The sequence below is a fragment of the Physeter macrocephalus genome, chromosome 8 (assembly GCF_002837175.3).
Source record: "Physeter macrocephalus isolate SW-GA chromosome 8, ASM283717v5, whole genome shotgun sequence".
NCBI classification, from domain to species: Eukaryota; Metazoa; Chordata; class Mammalia; order Artiodactyla; family Physeteridae; genus Physeter; species Physeter macrocephalus.
In genome coordinates, this window is record NC_041221.1 from 8079409 (window position 1) to 8104388 (window position 24980).

The 24980-nt window shown below is 39.3% G+C and overlaps 1 protein-coding gene across 4 annotated transcripts in view; it reads left to right on the forward strand.

Moving 5' to 3' along the window:
* The window catches only part of DYRK1A (dual specificity tyrosine phosphorylation regulated kinase 1A), a 143668-nt gene that overhangs the window by 82934 nt on the left and 35754 nt on the right, over nucleotides 1-24980 (forward strand). For 2 of the 4 annotated variants that reach the window (XM_024120033.3, XM_024120035.3), the window contains 2 exons: nucleotides 18454-18650; nucleotides 24844-24963. In XM_024120033.3, coding sequence (XP_023975801.1) covers nucleotides 18454-18650; nucleotides 24844-24963 — 317 coding nt within the window. Of the gene's footprint in view, nucleotides 1-4119; nucleotides 4140-18453; nucleotides 18651-24843; nucleotides 24964-24980 lie in introns of those variants that run through there. The other 2 variants (XM_028492669.1, XM_028492670.2) reach the window with 2 other exon arrangements.

Here is a 24980-nt window from a genome sequence, read left to right on the forward strand (position 1 = left end):
AGAGCAGGTTAACACCTGTCAAAAACAGAGGCTTTCTAGGAAAATGCTTCAGAGATGGGGAAGAAAGGAGAGTGATGTGTATATTTTGAAGAAGCCCCAAATAGATGGTGATACTTCCTCTGTATGTGACGCAGTAGGGTATGTGACGGGGTGGGGCTGTTGGTACAGGTGGCATGTTTTTCCCAATGTCGCGTAGTTAACCTCTGAATTTGGACCAGAACCGTGGGCTTCTCCTCCCCAGGCCAGTTTTCGTTTTTCTCTGCCACACTCTTTTCCTTCTCCTTCTATTGTTTTTGTACCCTTTTCTCCTTTCTATTCTCAATAAAGTTTTAACTGTCACGTGCTTGATAGCATGAAAACTGCTGAGATGTACTAGGAAGCAGTTTTTGACCAAGTCATTACATTTAAGGACATGTGCTCATTCAACCTAGTGCCCTTTTCAGACTTTCTCATTGTCACCACTGTTTCCTAAGTCGCCTAGGCTCAAAACCACTGAGCCATTTTTGAAACCAGCTTGTCTCTCATCTTCCATCTTTAAACAAGTTTTTAAGTCCTGTCATTTCTATCCCATAGTGTCTCTTCATACATCTTCCTTTTTTTTTTTTTTTTTAACGTTAATCTCCTAAAGGCTCTCACAGTCCTTTGCTCAGACTGTTGAAATAAGCCCCTCATTGATTTCTGCTTGACGTTTCTCTCTGTTTCAATCCGTATTACACATCAATTATGATAAGCTTAAATAATAGAACATCTAATAGAACATCTGTTGAGCACTTACCATGTGCCAGGTATTGTTTAAAACAGTGGTCCCCAACCTTTTTGGCATCAGGGGCCGATTTCGTGGAAGACAGTCTTTCCACGGACGGGGGTGTGGGTGGGGCGTGGTTCAGGTGGTGATGCAGCGATGGGGAGCGATGGGGAGTGGCAGATGAAGCTTCGCTCGCTGGCCCGCCACTCACCCCCTGCCGTGCGGCCCGGTTCCTTACAGGCTGCGGACCGATAATGGTCTGTGGCCTGGCGGTTAGGGACCCCTGGTTTAAAACATTGTCTTTAACTTTCATAATAGTCTTGAGGTTCCAGCACTGTTATTAACCCATTCTGCAGATGGAAAGGGAGGCAGAGATTGAATTATCCAGTCACTCAGTAGCTAGGTAGTAAGTGGCAAAATTGAATCCAGACACTCCAGAGTGTGTGTTTCTGTAGTTGAAAACACAGCTGGAGTGGTGTCACTCCTGGCACCCTTTCTCTGGCACCCTCTTACCTATTTTACAAAATCCAAATCTCTTATCCTGGCAGAAAGACTCTTTGGTCCAGCCTGCCTTTCTGTCCGTAACCTACTCCTCTGTCTGTGTTCTCCAGCCACACTTGAAGTGACATTTGAACTGCTGTCTGGAAGAGAAGTGGGAGTTGGTCGGGCAGAGTAGCGGAGGGTGCGCCTGGGAGAGCTGGGGCTAGAGCCTGAGGGAGGGCCTGCCAGGGTGAGGCTGCGGGTGGAGGTCGGTCTGGACTGTGGCCCACTTCCCGGTCTTGTCTTTTTCCACAGGACATTTTCGTGAGCTCTTCACAAGATTCATGGAGACTTGAGAACTGGCTTTTTTAGGAAGGTACTTTTGTAAAGCTTGATGTGAAGTTTATCTGGTTTTGCTAGATTCCTTTTTAAATTCCCCTCTCTTCTGGCCACGGCCATCCAATTGGATGCATCCGTGCTGCATTTATTTTCACTTGGATTCAAGCAGGTGGTACTTGGGAAGGGACATTCTCAAGCAGGGTGCTCTTTCTCAGCCTCGATCTCTTTTCCCTGCTAGTTCAGTTTATCTTCACTCCTTTGCAAGGGGGGGGACCTAGCAGTCTCGTCTTGTAGGAGGTGTTTCTCATGTCTCTTGAGCACTTTCCCACTCTTTCTATCTTTGAGGCATCCCCAGGTGAGGAGAGTGGACTCTGCAGAGCCTGGGTTGTGTTACCACTGACCAGCCATGAGCATGGGGCCACCACATTAGGGCCCCTGTGCAGCTGCTGGACTTCAGTTTCTTTCTGTGTAAAGTGTAGCAGATGCTGTAATGATGCCACCTAATTCTTGGAGCTTTCCTGGATATGAGGTATACTGGAACAAAACTTGGCATGGAAGAAGAGTTTAATGAATGTTGTTACTATTTTTTACTTTCATTACTTTTTCTTTAGTTGTGAAAAACTATAGACAGAGCATTCTGGTAAAGGGTCATACAAACCTGCTTTATTCTTCCTATTACTACTGAGGGTATTTATTCTCTTTGGTTTGGAAAAATGTGCTTGTTTGAGAGGTAAATAATGAAATCTCATTGTTATTTACCTGTTGACTTACTTTTTGACTTCTAGTGAGTTTGACAGTTTTCCCATATGCTTATTATTGGTTTGTGAGAATTGCATCTTTTGCCTTTTTTCGGGGGGTGGGGGCAGATTTTAGTGTTTTTAATTGTATCATTAGAGAGCTTTATATATTTAAGGATATTGTATAACACTTTGGACAGTAACATTTTCCAGACTGTTTTCATTTGGCATGGAACTCAGATGCAAATTTTAAACACTTTTGCACAGTTGATATGGAAGAGGGGAAACTAATGATGAGCTCTAAAATGATGTATTTATTTGCTACATAAATATACTTTTAATGAAGTGTTCCTTTTAAAAATATTATTACATTTTATAACCTCTATGAACAGTTAACAGTTTGCTCAGTGCTTGACTTTTAAAGTGTCTCTGGTCAGATAAATATCTTGCCTTTGGGGCATTTTGTAATGGAAAATCCCTGTAAATATACAGTGTTCTAATTGGAATCACAAAGCCAAATGATTGCCTCATTGGATAATTTTAAGTATTATGCTGCAATTCAATATAGGTACCCAACTAAGTACTTAACTAGATTTAAAAATATCTTGTATGTTTAACAGCTGTCTAGCTAGAACGAAAAAAGAGTGAGGAGAGGAGTTATGTGTATGGTTCTCCTCTTTTCCGCCTGGGATCAGAGAGGGAAAGAATTTTAAAAGTGTTTTTTTCTTTCTCAGCTGCTGTTGCTGTGCCTGCTTTGGGAGAAGGCAGAGGCAAAGATGAGGGAACGTATGGGGCAGCTTTCTTTCCAAAGAAACTTTATGTGCCTGAAACTTAGTAGCATCTTCAGACACTTAGTAAAGTGGCATGGTTGTGGCATAGCTGAAGTGATGGCAGCCTGTGGTAGGTGACATTTCCGCCTGTGTTGTATTCCTAGCGGCCTCTGTGTTCTGATTCTTCTTCCTGGAGGGGAAGGCAGCTAAGCAGGCAGTGTTGAGCTTTTTAATAGCTTCATAATATTTCAGCTTTTAGATGTGTTGTAATATATGGTTTCTCTTCCTTTTGTACTTCCAGGTTTCTGGAAGGCAACTGTAGTGTGTATGGGCCCTAGCAAAGTCATGGTCAAGAGATCTGAAGAAAAATCCTGGAATGGGGTGGGGGAGGGAGCATCTTTGGGTAGTTCAGCTTTTATATGTATGAACATATTCATACATTGTGTGTGTATGTATATACGTGTATATACTTTATGTGTGTGTATATATATGTATATATAAAACATTTAAAGTGTTTTTTTAGATAAATAGTATTTTACTATGTTTTTGTGTAGATTTTTTTAAAAAGGAAATAAATTAGAATCTAACCACCATTTATTAAAATGTGTCATTTAAGCTCTAAACAGAGACTTTTGAGCACAGCCTTTCCTTTTCTCTGGCAATGATATGTGTAACATTTCAAATCCATGGCATTTTACAAAGGAAGGAATACTTTGCGTTTACGTGACTGCACAAGATGATGAATGATCTCATTTCATGTATGAGGAAACTGACTTATTTGTTACCGTGCCGCATTTATGCGGGTGTGTTACAGCAAGGGAGAGGAAGTCTTAAATCCTAGTTCAGTGTATTTCTATGTAGCAAGCTTGAACTTTCCTGGTGTATTTCTCATTTTACCTGTTTTGTAAATGAATATGCTAAATTTGCCTGTTACAGAGAAATCTGAGATATGGAAAGCAGAGCTTCACAAAGGTGATTATGAGCAGCTTGAGATCTACAGTTATCCCATCTGGATGGTTCCAGTGCTTTCCCTTAACTGTCCCACAGATGACTCTGACCTGAGAGGAGGTGAATGAAAGCCCCATCTTCTGACTGAAAGTGGGAGGTGGCGTTCATTGAATGCACATGTCACGTTACTGCTGGTTAGGCTGACTTTAACTGTTTCATGCATTGTCAACTACCGCTAACGCTGTCTCAGGTGATTGTATTTGCTAAACCATAAATAAGGATACGTCCTCTGACGAGTAGTGGTATGAGGGACAGCTGTCTGGTAGCCTTGAGCTGCGTGATCACTGTCGTCCCTTCTCGTTGAAAGGCACGCTAGACTCTCAGGTCTGGCTTACCGTCTGATTGAGTGATGATAGTTCCTTAGCTTGCTTGAAAGAATTGTTTCTTGATTTTAACCAGTATAGTTTGTCAGTTTGAATGACTTACATCATTTTTGTAATACTTTCGGTATCTTTATTTATTTATGAAAGTTAAACTTACTGAAGGCCAGATGACTGCAGTGAACATGTGACTCCTTCAGTTAGACAAGCGTTTAGCATTTATACAAGCATTCTAGTCAGGACCCCAGTTATTTGCTCATTTTCTTTGGTATTAACCCGGATGCCTGATAGAGCAACCAGCACTGTCATGTGTAGATCTTCTAGATTCTTGAAAATACTTTTATTCTCATAGTGGTAGTAGATTTTTTTTCTTTTTTTAGAATCTTGGTCTCCTTTAGCCTGATTAGTTACCTGTTGAATAAATCATGTTATTCTCATACTGTGACTAGAAAGAAATTATGTAAATTAGGTCCTATATTTATAGGTGACACTGTTTTTGTACTGAGACACTGATATTGCCAGAAAAGGCTGCTGCAGCAGCTGTTGTCTCATTGCTGTTCCCTTGTGCTGAGAGCTGGATTTTGCTCGTTCAAAAGGCATCTTTTTCTGCCCCTCTGCAGGGCTGTCCAGTGAAGCAGCATCTAAAATTAAACTATCAGAAACAAGTTTGCTTTTTGTTTCCCCAAAGGACTGGAGTAGGGTGGGGTGGATGGGTTAGAGGCTATATAACTTTGAAACAGTTATGAGCCAACAAGGATCATGCAGCTACCATCATGAAGATAAACCATTTTTTCTTGTATTTCCCTCAAACTTAATTTGCCTCAAAAGCATGTTTGTGAGCATTTTGTTCAAGTGGCCATTATTTTGGTTGCTGTGTTAAGTATGTTGCTTTCTTTAGCATGTAATTTTTCCAGTAAAATTTTAGTTTTAAGCTTTAGGAAAGTTTTGTTGAAGTCATTTACAATCAGTTACCAGTTAATCATACCTAAAATTCAGCAGCTTGTATGCTTAATTTATTGTAACATAATCATCTTTTGTGTTGGCATTTCTAAATCTTCTCCTAATGGCAGATTCTTATTACATAAATTTGTAAATGTCTGTGCTCTTTCTATACTGCACAGTGAGTTGGTTAGGCAGCAGTTACTTACAGCATGTCTACTGCATGGTGAGCACTGTTCTAAGTCCTCGGGATTCAGTAGTTAACAAAGCTGGAGGAGGGCAGCGGGAGTGTCCGTTGCAGTAACGTTATTGCCCTGGGAGGCCGACTGGCTTCTCATCCGGATCAGTCACTGAGTAGCTACCGGGCAAGGTAGAAAATCCCTGATCTTCATTTTCTTCAAGTAGTTGGAATTGATCTCTTGAAAGGTTTAATCTCGCTTCTAAAATCTCTCTCCAGACATTGTGTATGTTTACTTGTCTTTTGTTTCAGCCCCACCCCCCATTCCTAAAAATTAAGGGCTCAAAGGCTGCTTGACATCTTGTTTCCTACTAAAGGGGGAAATCTTTTATTTAGATGGGCTTATTACTGATTAAACATTTTAATTTAATGGACAGTATAAGAAAAAAGGGATTTCTTTTTTTCCACTTGGAATTTTTTCATAGCTGCTGATAACCCATAAAATAACCAGGTAGTATTATCTGTTTTATTTATTTTTTTCTATTTAAGCATATTTTATAATTTTAGAATATTGGGAGAAATATAAATTTACCCATATTACGTGTTATATATACTATGTACAGTATAATAATTATAGAGTCTGGCAGCTGTATCTTGAGTGATTATTTTAATCCTTTTTGTGTTCCAGATGCTATTATTAAAAATAAGTGCTTGACATTTTACTTAAGCTATAAGAATTTGGTTTGCCTTTAGTAACTGAAAGGGTAAAGGACTGTTTACTGTCTTACTTAGGGCTAAGTAAGATTTTCTGTGATCTAGTTGAGGATAATCCCTCCATCTGTCCATCCATCCATCCAGTCTTTCTCAGTGGTTGCTTGAGGGCTTACCACATGCATCCTTAATTTATAGTGTCTTGTACTCTCGGCACGTGGGCTTCAGTAGTTGTGGCACGTGAGCTCAGTAGTTGTGGCTCGCGGGCTCTAGAGCGCAGGCTCAGTAGTTGTGGCGTACCGGCTTAGTTGCTCTGCGGCATGCGGAATCTTCTGGGACCAGGGCTCGAACCCATGTCCCCTGCATTGGCAGGCGGATTCTTAACCACTGTGCCACCAGGGAAGGCCTGTTTCTTTGTTTTTAAATTCGCTGATTTTTTTTTTTTTTTTTTTTTTTTTTTTTTTTTCCCCCTTCCACAGTGTCTAGTCTCCTGTTAGGTCCATTTAGTGAATTTTTCACTTCAGTTATTTTTCATTTCTAGAATTTCTTTTTGGTTCCTATTTATATTTTCCATTTATCTGTTAAGATTTGCTGTTTGTTCTTTTATTTTGTCCATAATTTCCTTTATATTTTAAAAGATTTCTAATCTATTTTTTGTCTGCTAATTTCATTATTTCTATTATTTCTGGGTCTATTAATGAGGTATTTTCTTCCTGAATACAGACCTCATTTTCCTGCTTCTTTGTGTGCCTAGTGATTTTTGATTGGATATGGGCGTTAAGAATGCTAGGCTGTTGAGCATCTGGGTTTTGTTGTCCTCCTTTTAAGAAGTGTTGAATTTGGGCGGTTAGCTTACTTGTTGATCATCTTGATCCTTTGAGGTTTGTTTCAGTCTCTGTTACAAGTGGAAGGCTGCCTTTCATAGGGCCAGTATAGCTTTCCTCCTAAAGTGTGGATTTTCTGGGGTCTCTGTTGAATGTCTGTGGTGTTTGTCGGGGTTTCTCCACCCTAAGTGATTCAGAACACTTACTGTCTCCCAGTCCGGGGCAAGTTCTAGTAGTTGTTCAGCTTTCAGCTCCCTGCCTGTTGCTCTTTGCGTGGCCTCATGGACCTTCGCCTGATGATTGTGCAGCTTGGTATTTGGCCGCACAGTCAAGGGCATCCCCAGGTGTAGATTAATGGAGCTCCTTCTCTGCAAAACTCCCTTATTTCTACTGCCTGCCCCCCAGATTTCAGCCAGCTCAGTAGCCTTGAACTCTCATCTCTGTCTCCTCAGTTCAGTAAGACCACTGTGTTCTGTTTGGGCCCCCCTCCCTGCACTGTACTCTGGAAATTGTCTCCAGATAGAAAGCCAAGGTGATTGTGGGGCTCACCAAGTTTGTTTCCCTTTCCTCGATGATCACTAGGCACACAAAGAAGTTGTTCTGTGCGGCCTGTTGTCCAGTGTCTGAAAACAGTCACTTCATCTGTTTTGACCAGTTTCGTAGTGGTTTGTTGTGAATGAGGTAGTTCGGTACCAGGTGCTCTAAAATGGTCAGAAGTGGAAGTCTGATATTATAGGCTTTAAAGAGAAATATTTTTATTCCTATCCCATTGTTATTCTTAACAATTTAATGCACAGATTTACTTAACATCTCATATTGATAAACTCGAGCATTTGTTTAGGTCTTATACGAGCAATTTCATCCTGTTTGTAGACAGTTGAATATGCTGTTTTGACGCGCGCGTGTGTGTGTGTATACACGTACACATGCATTCTGTGGTGATACATATTGGCCACTAACTAGAGGGTAATAAGAAATCAGTTCATTTGTTCTTAAAATTAGATAATTTATAGAATCATAACATAGTTTCACCTTAATGTATATTTATTTAACACCTGTGGAGGCAGGCACTGTCGTATGTGCTTGGGATATAAAAGTGAGTAAGAGAAATCGACTGTCAGCAATAGATGTAGCCTGTGCCGTGATTAGACTGTTCTTTATTTCTGGCATGAGCCCCCATTTTATTTATTTATATATTTTTTATTTTTATTTTTGGCTGTGTTGGGTCTTTGTTGCTGTGTGCGGGCTTTCTCTAGTTGCAGCGAGCAGGGGCTCCTCTTCGTTGCGGTGCGTGGGCTTCTCATTGTGGTGACTTCTCTTGTTGTGGAGCACGGGCTGTAGGTGCACAGGCTTCAGTAGTTGCGGCACGCGGGCTCTAGAGCGCAGGCTCAGTAGTTGTGGCGTACGGGCTTAGCCGCTCCGCGGCATGTGGGATCTAACCGGACCAGGGCTCGAACCCATGTCCCCTGCATTGGCAGGCGGATTCTTAACCACTGTGCCACCAGGGAAGCCCTGAGCCCCCATTTTAAAAATACTTCTTTCATCCTTACCCCCTTCAGCTTTCTCCCTCCCTTTTTGAACCATTTCTTCACGTTCTAAATATTCCTGATGGATTCAGTTCATTCTTTCACTGAACAAATATTTATTGAATGCGGGTCACGTCCCAGGCACTGTTCTTAGTACTAATGATATCTTACTCGTGGACTTCCATTCAGTTACCCTCTTAATGCGTATTTTTCTTTCCAGCCATCATTAAAAGTGCAACTGGCTACTCCTTTAACGTTTTTCTTCTCTTTTGCTATGGGTACGTCTTGTTGCTAGAGACCTTGCAGGTTTCTTCCCACTTAAGCTTGGTTGCCTTTCTGTCATTTCTTAGGGGATTCTGTCTCAGAAACTTAGCCTCGTAAAAGTTTCTGCATTTGAATGTCTTAGTTTTAATTAACTTGAATTATTTTCATTTATTTTTGTTCTTTAATATTGTTCTGTCTCTTTAAAATCTAATGTGGATTAATACTATCACAAGGATGGTCTCCTATCAGTATATTAATAAAAAAAAATTCAAGTTAGCTACAAGTGGCGCTACATGTGGGTCTTATATCAGAGATAAATGATTGTTATTTTCACTCAGGGTCTTCTCCCAGGCTTTTCTGTTTGGTATTTCCTCTGTGTCTACTTCTGCCTCTGTCTTGCCGTCTCTCAGTCTCTGAGATCTGTTCATGGAATGTTTCTCTCTAGAATCAATGCTAATCTCTACTAGTGTTATGGTCTCTAGTTGTTAAAGTTTCTTTTTAGAACATTGTGAGGAAGCTGCTTCATTTTTTAATAAACTATTTACCAACATTTTTATGAACTTCTAAAATTTATGAAGATATGCTTATGGTAAAAAAGATCCATAGGGTTCAGAAGGATATAAAAAATGAAGACAGGACCTTACATGCATACTTTTCACTTGCCTTTTATACTATTTGGCAGCAATTTAAAATATCACATTGGAGTTGAACTCCAAGAAATGATTTTGAAGCAGAAACTAACCCACCATTGTAAAGCAATTATACTCCAATAAAGGTGTTTAAAAAAAAAGATAATTTTGAATTAAGTTTTATAAGTTTATCATTAAATTAAAATATCTGCTGTTGCAGCATGTATTTATGATACATTCTTGGGCTAAAATACTATTTTTAATTTAGTTGAATAAGGGTTATATATAGTATGGTAGATACAGGTTAAACCATATGAAATTGCTGTTTTGTAGGCCAGAGGAGGGTCTCATATCAGCAATTTCATGTAGTTCAACCTAATTCTTTATCATCATCTCTGTTATAGGATGAGCTGAATCTTTTTCCTCATTAACATTTAGATTTAAAAAGGAAGATGGAAACTTTAGAGAGAATAAAAACCATGGTGATTTGCTTAATTATAAAATCAGGTTGACAAGAAATTCCCATGTTAGTTTGTCTTCTTGGAGTCTTATAATAGGAGAGAAATGAATGAGTGAATACCTTAAATACTTTCTGGCATTGTGGGAGGAAACTAAACTTGAGTCTCTTTCTGGATTTCATATGCAGCAGTTGAGCTAAGAAAGGAGACAGTGAGTGTGTGGCAGACACCACCTATATACCAGGGTAGGCCTTAGTGCTAGAAGCTTAATCTTTCTTTCACTTCGCCAAATAACTGGTAATGTTACTAAGTAGTTATAATAGATTTTATAGTAAACAGATGGTATAGTAAATAGCTTTAAAAAAAATCCCACAGGGACTTCCTTGGTGGCGCAGTGGTTAAGAATCTGCCTGCCAATGCAGGGGACACAGGTTCGAGCCCTGGTCCTGGAAGATCTTACAGGCCACGGAGCAACTAAGACCGTGCACCACAACTACTGAACCTCTGTGTCTGGACTACTGACGCCCATGTGCCTAGAGCCCGTTCTCCACAACAAGAGAAGACACCGCAATGAGAAGCCCGTGCACCACAACAAAGAGTAGCCCCCGCTCGCCGCAGCTAGAGAAAGCCCGCGCTCAGCAGCGAAGACCCAATGCAGCCAATAAAAAATCCCACAAGTGAAAAACATAGTTATTTCTTGTTGACCCACATTTAGATTACCTACAGCAAATTTTAAAGGAAAATCAGATTCTTTGTCACCTACCATACCACTCTTAGGACGGGAATGTGTTTTAGTCTTTAAAAAAAAAAACAACCCACAAACCCCAAAATGCGGGGGGGAAAGCCTTACGGTGTATTGTGTAGTCAGAATATAGCCTGTTTTTGGACTCTCTGCTACTTTCATTAGTTGGAAGATAGCTTTCTCAAGATGAGCAGTTAAAATTTTTTAGATGTTATTCAAAGCAGCATTGGCATCATCTGGTGGCTTGTTAGACTCTCAAGCCCTACTCTAGATCTCCTGAGTCAGTCTGCAGTTTTTATTTTTATTTTTTTTAATTTTTAATTTTTAATTTTTATTTATTTACTTTTTTGTGGTACACGGAACTCTCACTGTTGTGGCCTCTCCTGTTGCGGAGCACAGGCTCCGGACGTGCAGGCTCAGCGGCCATGGCTCACGGGCCTAGCCGCTCCGCGGCATGTGGAATCTTCCCAGACCGGGGCACGAACCAGCGTCCCCTGCATTGGCAGGTGGACTCTCAACCACTGCGCCACCAGGGAAGCCCAGTCTGCAGTTTTAACAAGATTCAAAGGCGATTTGTAAGCACGTTAAAGTTTGAGACTCACTGTTATAGATCGTGGGTGGCATTGTCACCCCCACAAAACAATGCCTTAGTTACCCCTCAGTGAGTGCTTGTTGAATTTAGTGCATGTAATTGACTAGATCTAGATTCACAAAATGAAACAAGTATTTTAGGAGGATAGTTGTAACAGTAATAATCAAGCAGCAGCTATCCAGTTCATTGTATTTCTTTCATGGCTGTCTGGATATCAAAAAGTTATTGATCTGTCACCCAAAATGTATTCTTGAGTCTGATTCTATAGATCGTGGGTGGCATTGTCACCCCCACAAAACAATGCCTTAGTTACCCCTCAGTGAGTGCTTGTTGAATTTAGTGCATGTAATTGACTAGATCTAGATTCAGAAAATGAAACAAGTATTTTAGGAGGATAGTTGTAACAGTAATAAGCAGCAGCTATCCAGTTCATTGTATTTCTTTCATGGCTGTCTGGATATCAAAAAGTTATTGATCTGTCACCCAAAATGTATTCTTGAGTCTGATTCTACTCATGCTGGATGATTAGTCACTGTCTTGTGACCGTGTGTTTGTGGGGGGTGTGTGTGTGTGTGTGTGTGTGTGTGTGTGTGTGTGTGTGTGTGTGTGTGTGTACATACGCAAGTCAACAATAGTATACAAATTAAAGGAGTAATTAGATTTTGGTGAGTCAAGGATATATAATCCATATTGTAATGTATAAGATAACTTAAAAAAATAATCTGCGTGCAAGGAGGGCGTATAAAGTTTAATCCAGCAGAAGGTAAGAAAGGAACATAAAACAGTTGGAATAAGTACAGAAAGGTTATTAGTGTTCATACATGAATTAAACCCAACTACATACTGTTTAACAAGAAACAAACCTAAAATATAAGGAAACAAAGGTTGAAAGTGAAAGGATGAACAAAAGACATACCATGCGAAGATTAAGAGGTAGGCTTGGTGTAGTCATGCTAATGTCAGACAAGGTGAAAAGCATTATTGGAAACAAACAGGGGCAGTTTATAATGATAAAAGGTCTTATTCATCAGGAAGGTATAAAAACTTTCAATTTATGTAATGCAGTACATAACCTAAATGGGAGATTTTTAATATACCTCTCTGGCTAACCGATGGAATAAGATAAATACAGAAATAGAAAATACAAGTAAAAGAGGAATACTTAATAAAATTAATAAACCTTTGATTAGACTGATCACAAAGAAGAAAAGAGAAGGACTTTTTACCCAATCTTGGGTGAAGGGGCTGTCACTACAGTTATATCTACATTGATTGAAAAGCTTATAAGAGAGGATATTATGAAGAAGTTGATAACGATGCATTTGAAATTTAGATGAAGTAAACATAGTATTGGAAACATATAGCCTACCAAAATAGACACACCAGAAAATGTAAAATCTGAATAGTCATATTTAAGTTTTTTTTTGTTTTTTTTTTTTTTTTTTTGGCGGTACGCGGGCCTCTCACTGCTGTGGCCTGTCCCGTTGCGGAGCACAGGCTCCGGACGTGCAGGCTCAGCGGCCATGGCTTACGGGCCCAGCCGCTCTGTGGCATGTGGGATCTACCCGGACCGGGGCACGAACCCGTGTCCCCTGCATCGGCAGGTGGACTCTCAACCACTACGCCACCAGGGAAACCCTGAATAGTCATATTTAAGAAATTTAATTGGAAAACCTACCCACAAAGAAAACTGCACGTCCAGATGATGTCACCAGTGAATTTACTACAAAAGGATAATCATGACCAAATTGTATTTCAGGAATGCCACAGTTGATTTAACATTCATAAACCAATCAGTGTATTTCACCATATTAACCAAGTAAATAAGAAAACGCATGTCATTTCAGTGGAGTTCAGAAAAAGCATTTAATAAAATTCATCATCAGTTCATGAGAAAAAGGTTTTAGCAAACCGGGGCTAGAAGGGAACTTCGTTAACCTGATAGTGGTTATCAGTTAAATACCTAGAGCAACCACAATACTGGAGAAATATAGAAAGCTTTCCTTCTGAGATTGGGTATAAATGGCTTACGGGCCCAGCCGCTCTGTGGCATGTGGGATCTACCCGGACCGGGGCACGAACCCGTGTCCCCTGCATCGGCAGGTGGACTCTCAACCACTACGCCACCAGGGAAACCCTGAATAGTCATATTTAAGAAATTTAATTGGAAAACCTACCCACAAAGAAAACTGCACGTCCAGATGATGTCACCAGTGAATTTACTACAAAAGGATAATCATGACCAAATTGTATTTCAGGAATGCCACAGTTGATTTAACATTCATAAACCAATCAGTGTATTTCACCATATTAACCAAGTAAATAAGAAAACGCATGTCATTTCAGTGGAGTTCAGAAAAAGCATTTAATAAAATTCATCATCAGTTCATGAGAAAAAGGTTTTAGCAAACCGGGGCTAGAAGGGAACTTCGTTAACCTGATAGTGGTTATCAGTTAAATACCTAGAGCAACCACAATACTGGAGAAATATAGAAAGCTTTCCTTCTGAGATTGGGTATAAGACAGCAGAACCTGTACCGCCTCCTCTAATCACCACTGTACTGAAGGTGGCAGCAAGTAGAATAAGGCAAAGTGAAGAATTAAGATTGGGAAGGGGGAAAAAAAGACTGTTCAAGTGCCCAGTTGTGCTAGTAGCTACTTACTAAACAGTGCAGATAAATCCATCATTGCAGAACTTTCTGTTGGACAGTGCTGTTCCAGACAATGCAGTTTCAACCAAAATCCCAGCATGTGTTTGTCTTGGTGAATTTGATGAGCTAATTCTAAAACATAGACACAGAGAGGGCTAAGAATAGCCAAAACATTCTTGTAGAAAAAAAAATTCTTTACTACATATTAAAACTTCTGAAGCTATCATAATTTAGACAATATTTGGTTCTTAGACAAAGATGTAAGAAATCTAGTTAAGTCTTTATCCAGCATAACAGAATAAAGAATCCAAAAACAGATCCAAGTATGTATGAGTATGTGATTTTTGATAAAGTTGACATTACAGGGCATTGGGGAAAGTTTCTTTTTAATAATTGGTTCTGGGTTAATTGGATGTCCATTTTTGGGGGAAATGAAACTTGATTGCTATCAAAAACACACAGATCCAAGAGCACTGCCTATCTTTAGATGTGACTGGTAAAACCCAACTTCTGGAAGATAACAGAATTTCTTCATGAATTTGGTATAAAGGAAAGATTTCTTAAACAGACACCAAAAGTACTAATTTTAAACCAAAAGTTGGTAACATTAAGAGATTATGTTCGTCAAAAAATACCATTAAGGGACTTCCCTGGTGGTGCAGTGGTTAAGAATCCGCCTGCCAATGCAGAGGACATGGGTTTGAGCCTTGATCCGGGAAGATCCCACGTGCTGCAGAGCAACTAAGCCCGCAAGCCACAACTGCTGAGCCCGTGAGCCACAACTGCTGAAGCCCGTGCTCTGCAACAAGAGAAGTCACCGCAATGAGAAGCCCATGCACCGCAACGAAGAGTAGCCCCTGGTTGCTGCAACTAGAGAAAGCCCGTGCACAGCAATGAAGACCCAACGCAGCCAAAAAATAAATAAAATAAATTAGTTAATTTAAGAAATACCATTAAGAGAGTGACAGTGTAAACCATCTATAACCAATAAGGGACTTAATATCCAAAATATGTTAAAAAATCTAATTTTTGGGCTTCCCTGGTGGCGCAGTGGTTGAGAGTCCGCCTGCCGATGCAGGGGAACCGGGTTCGCGCCCCGGTCTGGGAGGATCCCACATGCCGCGGAGCGGCTGGGCCCGTGAGCCATGGCCGCTGAGCCTGCGCGTCCGGAGCCTGTGCTCCGCAACGGGAGAGGCCACAACAGAGGGAGGCCCGCATACCACAAAAAAAAAAAAATAATAATAATAATTTTTTTAGGTTTTAGATATTTGTAAGAAAACTCTTGATAGAAAAATTGAAAAACAGTCTGAATGGGCATTTCACCTAAGTGGATACCCAAGTGGCTGATAAATGAAAAGATGCTCATAGTCATGAGGAAAATACACATTAAAATGACAGTGGAGTACACACCTCCTGTAGTGGCTGAAGTTAGAAATACTGATGATTCCAAGTGTTAGTGAAGGAACGGAGCACAGGGAATTTTCATAAACCACTAGGGAAAAAATAGATTGATTAAACAAAAAACTGGAAAAAAAACCCAACAGAACAGCATCTCTGTATATACCGAAAATCACTTAAGAATCTTCCTAGTGGCAGTATGTGTAATAGCTCTGAACTGGAAATCATCCCATGTCAATCAAAAGTAGGGTGGATAAAGTAATGATGATAATGAACAAGCTACAGTTCATAGGCCTAACATTAAGCAAACAGATTCATTTATATAAAGTTAAAACTAATCTGTTTTTGTAGGTCAAGATACTAGTAACTTTTGGGGATGAGGGAGTTAGGTATTGATTGGGAGGGGTCATAGAGTGATGGGGGGGTTTCTGGAATGATGGCAAGTTTTATTTTTCTTGTCCCACAGATTCAATTGATGATAATTATTTAAGCTATATACTGATGACTTTTTTCTATATATTATAACAAATAAGTTTAAACACAATATGTAATAATGACATTGATGATAGAAACAGAAGCTCATATTTTTTAAAAAGTGCATGTTATGTACCAGGTTCTATTCTGCCTGTCAACTTGTGGTATCTCGTTTAAACTTTATAACAATCCTAAAGAAACAGGGTAGTGTAATAATACCTCTGCTATAGGTAGGGAAACTAGGACCCAGAATGGTTAAGTTGTTTGCCATTCAGAGCCTTAGTCTTTTTACTGTTTATTTATAAGAGTTATTTATAGATTAAGGACCCCAATTCTTTTCATATACATTTATATTTATATTCCTTCCCAGTCTTGTGTTTTTAACATGCAGATTTCACACACACACACACACACACACACACACACACACAGACACACAGTTATTTGACAGTTAGGTTTCCAATTTTTTGCTGTTGTAAACAATACCAAGATAAACATTCTTCCCTTCCTATTTTTGTGCACATCTATTATTTCCTTAGGATAAATTTTTTTTTCACTGAACAAAGTCACTCTATGGAATTGGTTTAACTGAATGTATTTTTTAATTATGAATAATGAAATGTTTAGAGAAGTTATCCCATCTGTCATCGCAGGAACATTGTGCTTATCCAGCAGATGTTTAATTTTCTTTTCCTTTTTTTTGCGGTACGCGGGCCTCTCACTGTCGCGGCCTCTCCCGTTGCGGAGCACAGGCTCCAGACACGCAGGCTCAGCGACCATGGCTCACGGGCCCAGCCGCTCCGCGGCATGTGGGATCCTCCTGGACTGGGGCACGAACCCGCGTCCCCTGCATCGGGAGGCGGACTCTCAACCACTGCGCCACCAGGGAAGCCCATCCAGCAGATATTTATGAATCATGTACTCTGGGTCAGTAAGGACCGCACGCTGTAATGGAGGGAGATAGAAGCTAAGGTCTAAAAGCAAAGCTAAGTAGGGGGTGAAGACTTGAGATTTGCGCCTTAGAAAGGTCACTCTAGCCATCTTATTGAAGAACTGTGGAGTTGCACGTGGGCAAAGTAAAGATAAATAAAATAGATTCTATTAGGAATCTATTTTAGTCATCTAAGTGAGGCATGGGGTAATGGAAATGAAAAGAGGAGATTGTGTTTGAGCGTTCTATGGGAAGTAGAATCAGTGAGATTGGGCTGCCATTTGCACCAGGCCGTCTGTGGAGGAAAAGAACTCGAACGTGACTCTCAGAGCTTTGATTCTGGTTGACTGGGTAGAAGACAGTGGCATAGTGGCGTTTGCTGTGTAGGATATAAAAGTGTAACTTCTATTCTGGGGGGGGGGAATTGAGCTTCGTTCTCTTTAGTTTGCAGAATCTGTGCAACATTCAGGTAGAGATTGTATGCTCCAGAAGAAGGGTACTCACCCCATCTTCCTTCCCATCTACTGTACTGTGCATTACAGTACAGTAATTGCAGTTGATATTAAGCCATCTACTAATTGCCGGAGCCGTTCTGAGTACTTTACACGTATTAAAGCACTTAACCTTCACCACAGCTGTTTGAGGTAGATTTTATTACCATTATCAGGAAATTAGGTGTGCAAGGCCACACAGCTGGTAAGTGTGAAGCTGAAATTTCAAACTGCAGCAGCCTGGCTAAGAATCTGTGGTCTTCACTTTGGGGCCAGCGCTGTTGTGTGTTTCAAAACAAGCTGACTTTAGAAAAAGTACTCTGGTGCTGAACAGTGTGGTGTGTTGTGTGGTGAGAGTTTGCTGGTTTACTCAGGAAGACAGGCATATGTATTCTGGGCCAGTGTTGGTTGACCAGGGTTTTGTGCTTTGTTTTCTGGCTTTAGTCTGTGATTGCAAATTTGCAGATTTGGTTGAATATAAGAAGAAAAGTCTTTTTCTTTTCCTAAAGAAAAATTAACTTTTATTAGCTAGCTACCAAATACTTTCAGGACCAAAATGTTAATTTTCCATTTCTACTATGAAAATCATGACCATGGTCCCAGCCTACCCGTGGGATAATTGATTGTTCGTTTTTATGGCAAGCTTGCCTGGTCTAGGTTCTCTTAGGACTGTCAGAAGAGTCCAGAGGAATACAGCAGCCTGTGAATTTGTTTCCATGTATTGTGTGCTCAACTTTTAATTACCTGTGTCAGTGGTGAGCACCATTAGGACAAACTTTTCACCTGGTTTGGGGAACGCTAGGGCTATCGATTGCCGTACACCTGACAGGTACAAAGCAGCATCTCGGCAGTTTTCCTTTGAATTGATTTCTAAAGAGCTGATCCATTGGACAGGCCCTTTGCAGGAATTCAGAGATTACTTTTGCAGCTTATGGTTCTGAGTTGATGAAAATCTCATATGTAAAAATAAGTGTGAAAGGTTATTGCCATTGCTTTACAAAAAGATTTACTTAAGATTTTCTCTTAAAACAGACTTTTAGATATTCATTTTAATCACTATTATATTTTATACCATTTATTGTACAACAGTTGTGTTGAGTGTCATACCCTTGTTTGCAGTTTTAAAGGTTTTTAATATTATTGAACATCCTGAAGTCCTTATTTAAAGAACTATCAGATAAGTCAAAAGATACAAACATTAGGATATGAATGCATCCTTTAAACCTCGCTTATTGTCTTCTCGTAGGAGGAGAGACTTCAGCATGCAAACCTTCATCTGTTCGGCTTGCACCGTCATTTTCATTCCATGCTGCTGGCCTTCAGATGGCTGGACAGATGCCCCATTCACATCAGTACAGTGACCGTCGCCAGCCAAACTTAAGTGACCAACAGGTTTCTGCCTTATCTTATTCTGACCAGATTCAGCAACCTCTAACTAACCAGGTAAGCTTATGACGTATCAGAAATGATTTGTTGGAATGGTAATTTATTCATTAAAATGGTAAAATAGTAAATAGGCAGAATGCCTTAATGGTTTTCAGTTTACATGTCACATGGGATTCCGGGTTGACAGAATATGATATTAAGGAGTTTGTGTTTAAAAGTTTGTTGGTGTTTTTGTTTTTTTCTGTATATTTCACTTTAATTAGAAAAACTCTTATAAACATAACCACATTCTCTCATTCTGCGATGGGGGAAAAGTTACTTCCAAAGAATATAAGTTAACATAAAAAAAACTTAAACCTTATTTTTATGGGAAGGCGGTTAAGTAGAAAAATATAAGTTCTAGGAAAACAAGTCAGATTCCATTATAGGAAACTTAAAGAGGTGATTTTACCCTGTTATAAACTACTTTAGTACACATTTATAAAAATAAATATGAAACTCCTTAAAATTAAAAAGAAAAAAATGTAAATTAACCATGCTGCTCATTCTAATATTCAGACTAGAGATTCAGTAGTTTTCCCTAAGATGGATAGTGTAAAGTGAATAAATGCTGAAATCTCTTGATATACATACACATATGCATGAGTGTATGTGTATGTATTTTTAATATCTTCCTGAATTAACTGTGTCCACTCTGTTGATTTTTGATTTCAGGAGTTTTTTTTGTTTTTTTTTTACTAGCTATAGTTGTGGTAAAGTTTCTTTCTCCGCTGAGACTGTGTGTGATGAGTGCTGAAAATGGCTGTTTTTCCATATACTCAGGAATTTGGTTTGTCACTGTTTAGGTCTTTCAATATGAACAAAAACTTAGAAAGTTTCAGAGTATTTCTTATACTGGATTATTTGAAGGAAATGTGTGTTCTCTAATTCAATAATACTTGGTTTTAATGAGCTATTGGCTACAGTTAAGTAACATCATTATTTGAGGACACCCTTGTATGTATTATAATAAGATCTTGTGAATAGTTGAGCTGACTTTACATTTATAAAATTATATAGCATGTGAATAACATTCACAGTTAAATAGTAAGATAAATTATGACAGGACATAAGAATTTGTTTTATGCAGTAAATGGAGAAGTTGTATGTTTGAGAATTGGAGCGAGCAGTTGGCCAGAATTGGAAAGTGTTTAATTGTGTACCAGAAGAAAATTCTCTGGACATCCAAAAGGTAGTAATAGCACAGTCTTTGCACTGTACTTTTAAGAAACAAAGTATGTTTGGATTCATTTTCCCGCTTGTTCAAAAGCAGCCTATCAGGTAGGGTGTCTGTTTTTAGTCTGTTTTTACAGCTGAAGGGACTGAGCTCCCATTTGTGACTTCTCCAAGTATGTAGGCAGTAGACTCTGGGGCCCAGCCCAGGCTTCTTTCTTCTTAGACACAGTGCTTTTTCAGTTCTAACACCTGGCATCTAAGGAGGGCTAGGAAAAAAAATCCAGTCCTTTCAAGTTATTTTATGTTTGTATTATTGTAGTAGGTAATTTAGTTAGCAAAGTACCTATTTTTAGATACAACTAACATCTTATTTGAGGGTTATTTTCAAATAAGAGATAAGTTACTTAGTATTTCCATTGTAAGCTGTAAAACATTTTTAAAGATTTATATGATGTAAAAAGACTATCTTTTAAGTAATAGTATTCAGCCAGATACTTCTGCCAAACTCCAGAAATTTTGGAACCTAATAAGGCAGTCAGATTAAAAGCTTACTTATAACTGAAGTGTAAAGCACTGAAACTGTGCACTGATGGGGCGTGGTCTGCCGGTCATAAGACATGGGCTCCAGGTCTTGACTCATGATCTGGTTGTGTGACTTGAGTCAGGTCACATGGACCCTTCTCTCTGTTCCTTGAATGTAAGATTGGGACCTTAGACTAGACCCCCCAGAAGAGTACTTTCTAGCTCTAAACTTCTGTAATTTCATTATTCAGTTTCCATAATCATCCTATCAGTGCCTTTTAAGTAAGGTTTATTGTACAAGTAAATTGAAAGGAGAAAACGTTTTATTTCTGGTAGTTAATCTTTCTTGTGTGAGTGTGTTTCATGGGAGTTTAAATACAGTTTTGTTCAAAAGATAAATGCAGTAAAGGTAAATGTAGAAAAGTATGATTGATATTCAGAATGCTGAGTCTCTCTGGGCTGCTAACAGTTTTCACAGTACCTTTCATGGTTCTTAAGCTATGTACTCTTTATGTGTGTTACATATGCTATTCAGCTTTATTAATAGCTCTCAAAATAGCAAGAATGGCAGGACATGCTGTTTCTCATTCTCCACTATATATATGAAAATATGAGGTAAGCATAAATAAAATGGATGGAATAGGTATTATTAAACTAGAAAACAATTTTTAAATAAACTCCTGGTACCTAACACTATGGAATCTTTTCAAGAAAAAAAGATTGTTTCAGCTCTTGTAACTTCTCTAAGCAGGAGGTGTGAACTGCTGCCTTATTTTTTTTTTTTCCTTTTCTTTCTCTTTCTTTTTTTTTTTTTTTTTTTTGGCTTTGTGATCTGTGTCATCATCACACAGAAAGGTCAAGAGATAGGAGCGTTGGGGATGTGTCTTTTTTTTGGCTCCCGGAGCCTTAAGGCTGAGGCGGCAAGAGAACAGCTCAACAACTTTGCCTTTTCAGCGAGGGCCGTGGTGGGACTGGCTACCTGCAGTGGCTCAGGGAGCCCCTGGGTCCTCTGAACACTGTGGGACTTCTACCCGGCTGCGGAAGGGAAGGAGGGAGCTTGCTACATTACATTCTCCTGACTGTGTGACCATAAGAAGTTGGAAGTGGACAAAGCGTCAAATGCTTAGGGCTGGCTTGAGTCTTAGTTTGTAGATTTGTAACTGAGTGTGTATTTGGACAAGTTAATTTTCTAATTCTGGATTGGTGCTTATGGCACCACAATAATGAAAAACAGAAAGTTTGGTTACCTAACATGAAATCACAATGAAAGTTTGTGAAGGAAGAGTTGTTTAGTTTGTCGAAATTAATTTGTTCTTTCCATATATTTTGAGTGCCTAGCCTGCAGAAGGCACTATTTGAAGCACTGAAATACAGCCTGATCTAAAGGCCAGTTTTTTGTGGGTGGAATTCATCTGGTTTATATATACAGATGCCCCTGGAATAGTAACTTCTGTTGCCAGAAGAATATAAGAAAAGTAATGTATTTAGAATTAGCTAATTGATTTGGCCTTTTCGGCAGCTTGGCTAATTGTGGAAGAGGTTAGCAACATTGTGTGACATGCCAAGGCCATAGCACACACTCATATATTGACTGCAGAAAAAGATTGTTAGTCAAAATTACATTCATATCCGATTTCATGCATGTCCTATATACATTTAATTTTTTTTTTTTGGATTGTGGGATTTTGGTGTTTTAAGTGAGCATAATTACTCCTGGAAAGATGTAGTCACTAGTCATATTTTTTCCAATGTTTGAAATACCAGTGGAATTTTAAGTGGGCAAGTTAAAAAAGCATATTTACAGTTTTGAACATAATTAATTTTAATAAATGCATATGTTTATCTTATTGGTATTTATTATGCATGACTCAATTATTTTGTCCAAGAAGTAGCCTAAAAATGATTCAACAAGAGGATAGACTAGAGACCTAAAATTAACAGGGAGCTCCTGGCCCAGTGCTGTGGTTCAGATCATAGGCTTAGGTGGGAGACTGCCTCAGTTCTCATCTCTGTTATTTACTGGCTCTAGGACCCTGGTCAAGTAACTTTACATCAGAGACTCAGATTTCTCATTTGTAACATAGTGATAGGAACTTACGTTACTTATTCTCATGAGATTGTTGAGAGGATTACATGAGAGAGTAAAAATCTACATACTCAAAGCATAGTGTATAGCAAATATTTGCTGCTGTAATTATTATTTTATTATTAACTACTTAAGTAATTCAGTTGTTTCTAGCAATAGTTATACCTTCTGTCAACTCTTGTGACAAAGGTAAAGGAGTATTTCACTGGTTCAGATTTCGTGAAACCTCACAGTGAGGCTACACTCCAATAGTCCAAGAAGGGTCTTGCCAAGTACGTTACCTGCTGGAAAATGGTCAGGGTCTTAAAAAATAAAAAAAGGAAGTACATTAAGGGAAACCTCTTTCATTACCTTAAATGCTTATAGCATTCATTCACATAAAAGTATTTGACATGCTTATTACTGATATTGTCTATTCATTAAATTAAGTCTCCAAGGATAGGTATAAGAACCAGATATTCTGTGAACCTAACTGTACCTGTTCATATTTAGAAAAATAAAACTATATATATTTAATAAATTAATTCAGATGATCTTATTAAGCCTTACTATACTTTCAGACAAATAGTTATAATCATTGAAGGGTTTTTTTTCACTTAAACCTTATTTCGAACTTTAAGAAGGAGAGGATCATGGGAAGAGGTAATAATTATTAACTTAATACAGTAATTCAGTGAATTTACCATCCGGATAACAGTTTTTAGAGTTTGAGTATAGATTCAGAAGAAACTATTGTTAATACCAGTTTAAGAGAAAGTGCAGGGTCGGAACAGTTCTCGGAGCTGAGTTGCTGTTCCCAGGTTATAATCCTCAAATTTGGCTCAAATTTCCACTTCTTTCATAGAACAAAGAGAGAGAGAGAGAGAGAGAGAGTACAGCTAGGTAACTGCTGTGATCACACCATCTTTTCGTACCACAGGGATGGGGATTCTTTTCTGTTCTGTCCTTACAACCCTTCTGTCTTCTTTTTTTGTTACTGTGGGTTAACTTGGTTAATTTTCCCAAGATTCCAGACATTTCTGTTAGGCCTTAGTATGATGTCTTTTCTGTCTCCCTGCCCCTGAGATTGACTGACCACAGTGCCTTTGGAAGGGGCTGCATTAGGGGCTTCTGGCTCAGTTGTTTTGCTGGTGTAAATGTCTGCAGGAGAGCTAGATAGGAGCCCAAGGATGACTAGCGGTAGTGACTGAAGGTACCTTGATGTCATTAATTGGTTTTGAGGATCTGTTGGTTGCAAGAAGCCCCTCTGGGAACTCCTTTGCTGAGGCTTGAGGAGTGGGGTGAGAACAGCCATCCACGATCATTAGTGTGCTAGTTGCAGCATTCCTGGGCGAATTTATGTTTGGAGGACGTTTGTGTTTCCTGCTTTATCCCCCGTCTAGCAGGAAGCTCACAGTTGAACCCTGACTGCTTAATTGGACGTTGAAAGAGACACGGGTTAGTTTTGGGGTGGGAGTATGGTTGAAATGAGTTTTTTAAAAGAAAGTTTCATTAGCTTTAAGGTGTTCTCTGGAACTTATTTGTGGTCAGCTCCTAGTGTAATCATAGGCAGGGATATTGGTATTATGGCTTCACTTGTTTATTCAACAAATATTTATTAAATACCTACTGTGTTTCAGGCACTATGCCTGCTGTTTTAGGCAAAGGGAATACAACATTGAAGAAAAGAATCCCTGCCCCATATGGAGTTTTCCTTGTAGTGGAAGGAGAAGGAGAAGAAACTAAAACCAGTAAATGAGTAAATGTATACCAGTATGTCAGGTGCTGAAAAGTGCTGCTGGCTGGGGGCACAGGGAATGTGGAGGGTGAGGTCGGCTGTGTTTAGGTGGAGGGCGTGTTTTACTCAGTCACGTTAAAGAAGTGAATGAAGATTTCAGCCTCGCTTACAGGCAGGTGTTGGTCAGAGGGCAGGGTCTGGAGGTGTTAGGGCTGCAGTTCTGCAGCACCAAAGCTCCTTCTCTGCTCCATGAGCAGCTTGCTTCCTGGTGCCAGCTGGGTCTTAAACTGGATTAGGAAGCTGAAAGGTGGGTTAGTCTTCATCTGCCTGTTGTGAACCAGGTCAGGCTTTAGGAATAATTTAGAAGAAATTTTTCCTTAGGCTAATTGTATGGTGGAGAAGCCCTCTGGGCAGCATCATGCATGTCTCCTGGACCAGGGGTATGTCTGTAATCCTCTTGTTGAATTTGGGGAACAGAATTGAAGGCCTGGTAACTGGGCATATTATCTTCTAATTTCATTTATTCGTTGCAGTGGTTGTCTTCAGTGGATTCCAGATGAAAGAGATGACCGAGACAGGATGTATACTATTCTAACATAGATGTCTTTTTTTTTTTCTTTCTTTTTAAAATACGTATACACAGGTTACAGAAGAGGGAATTCATACCAGTACAGTATAGTTAAAGTGCTAGTCTTTTCTGTCTATTTAAGGTGATGCCTGATATTGTCATGTTACAGAGGCGGATGCCCCAAACCTTCCGAGATCCAGCTACTGCTCCCCTGAGAAAACTTTCTGTTGACTTGATCAAAACATATAAGCATATTAATGAGGTAAGACTATGGATTTG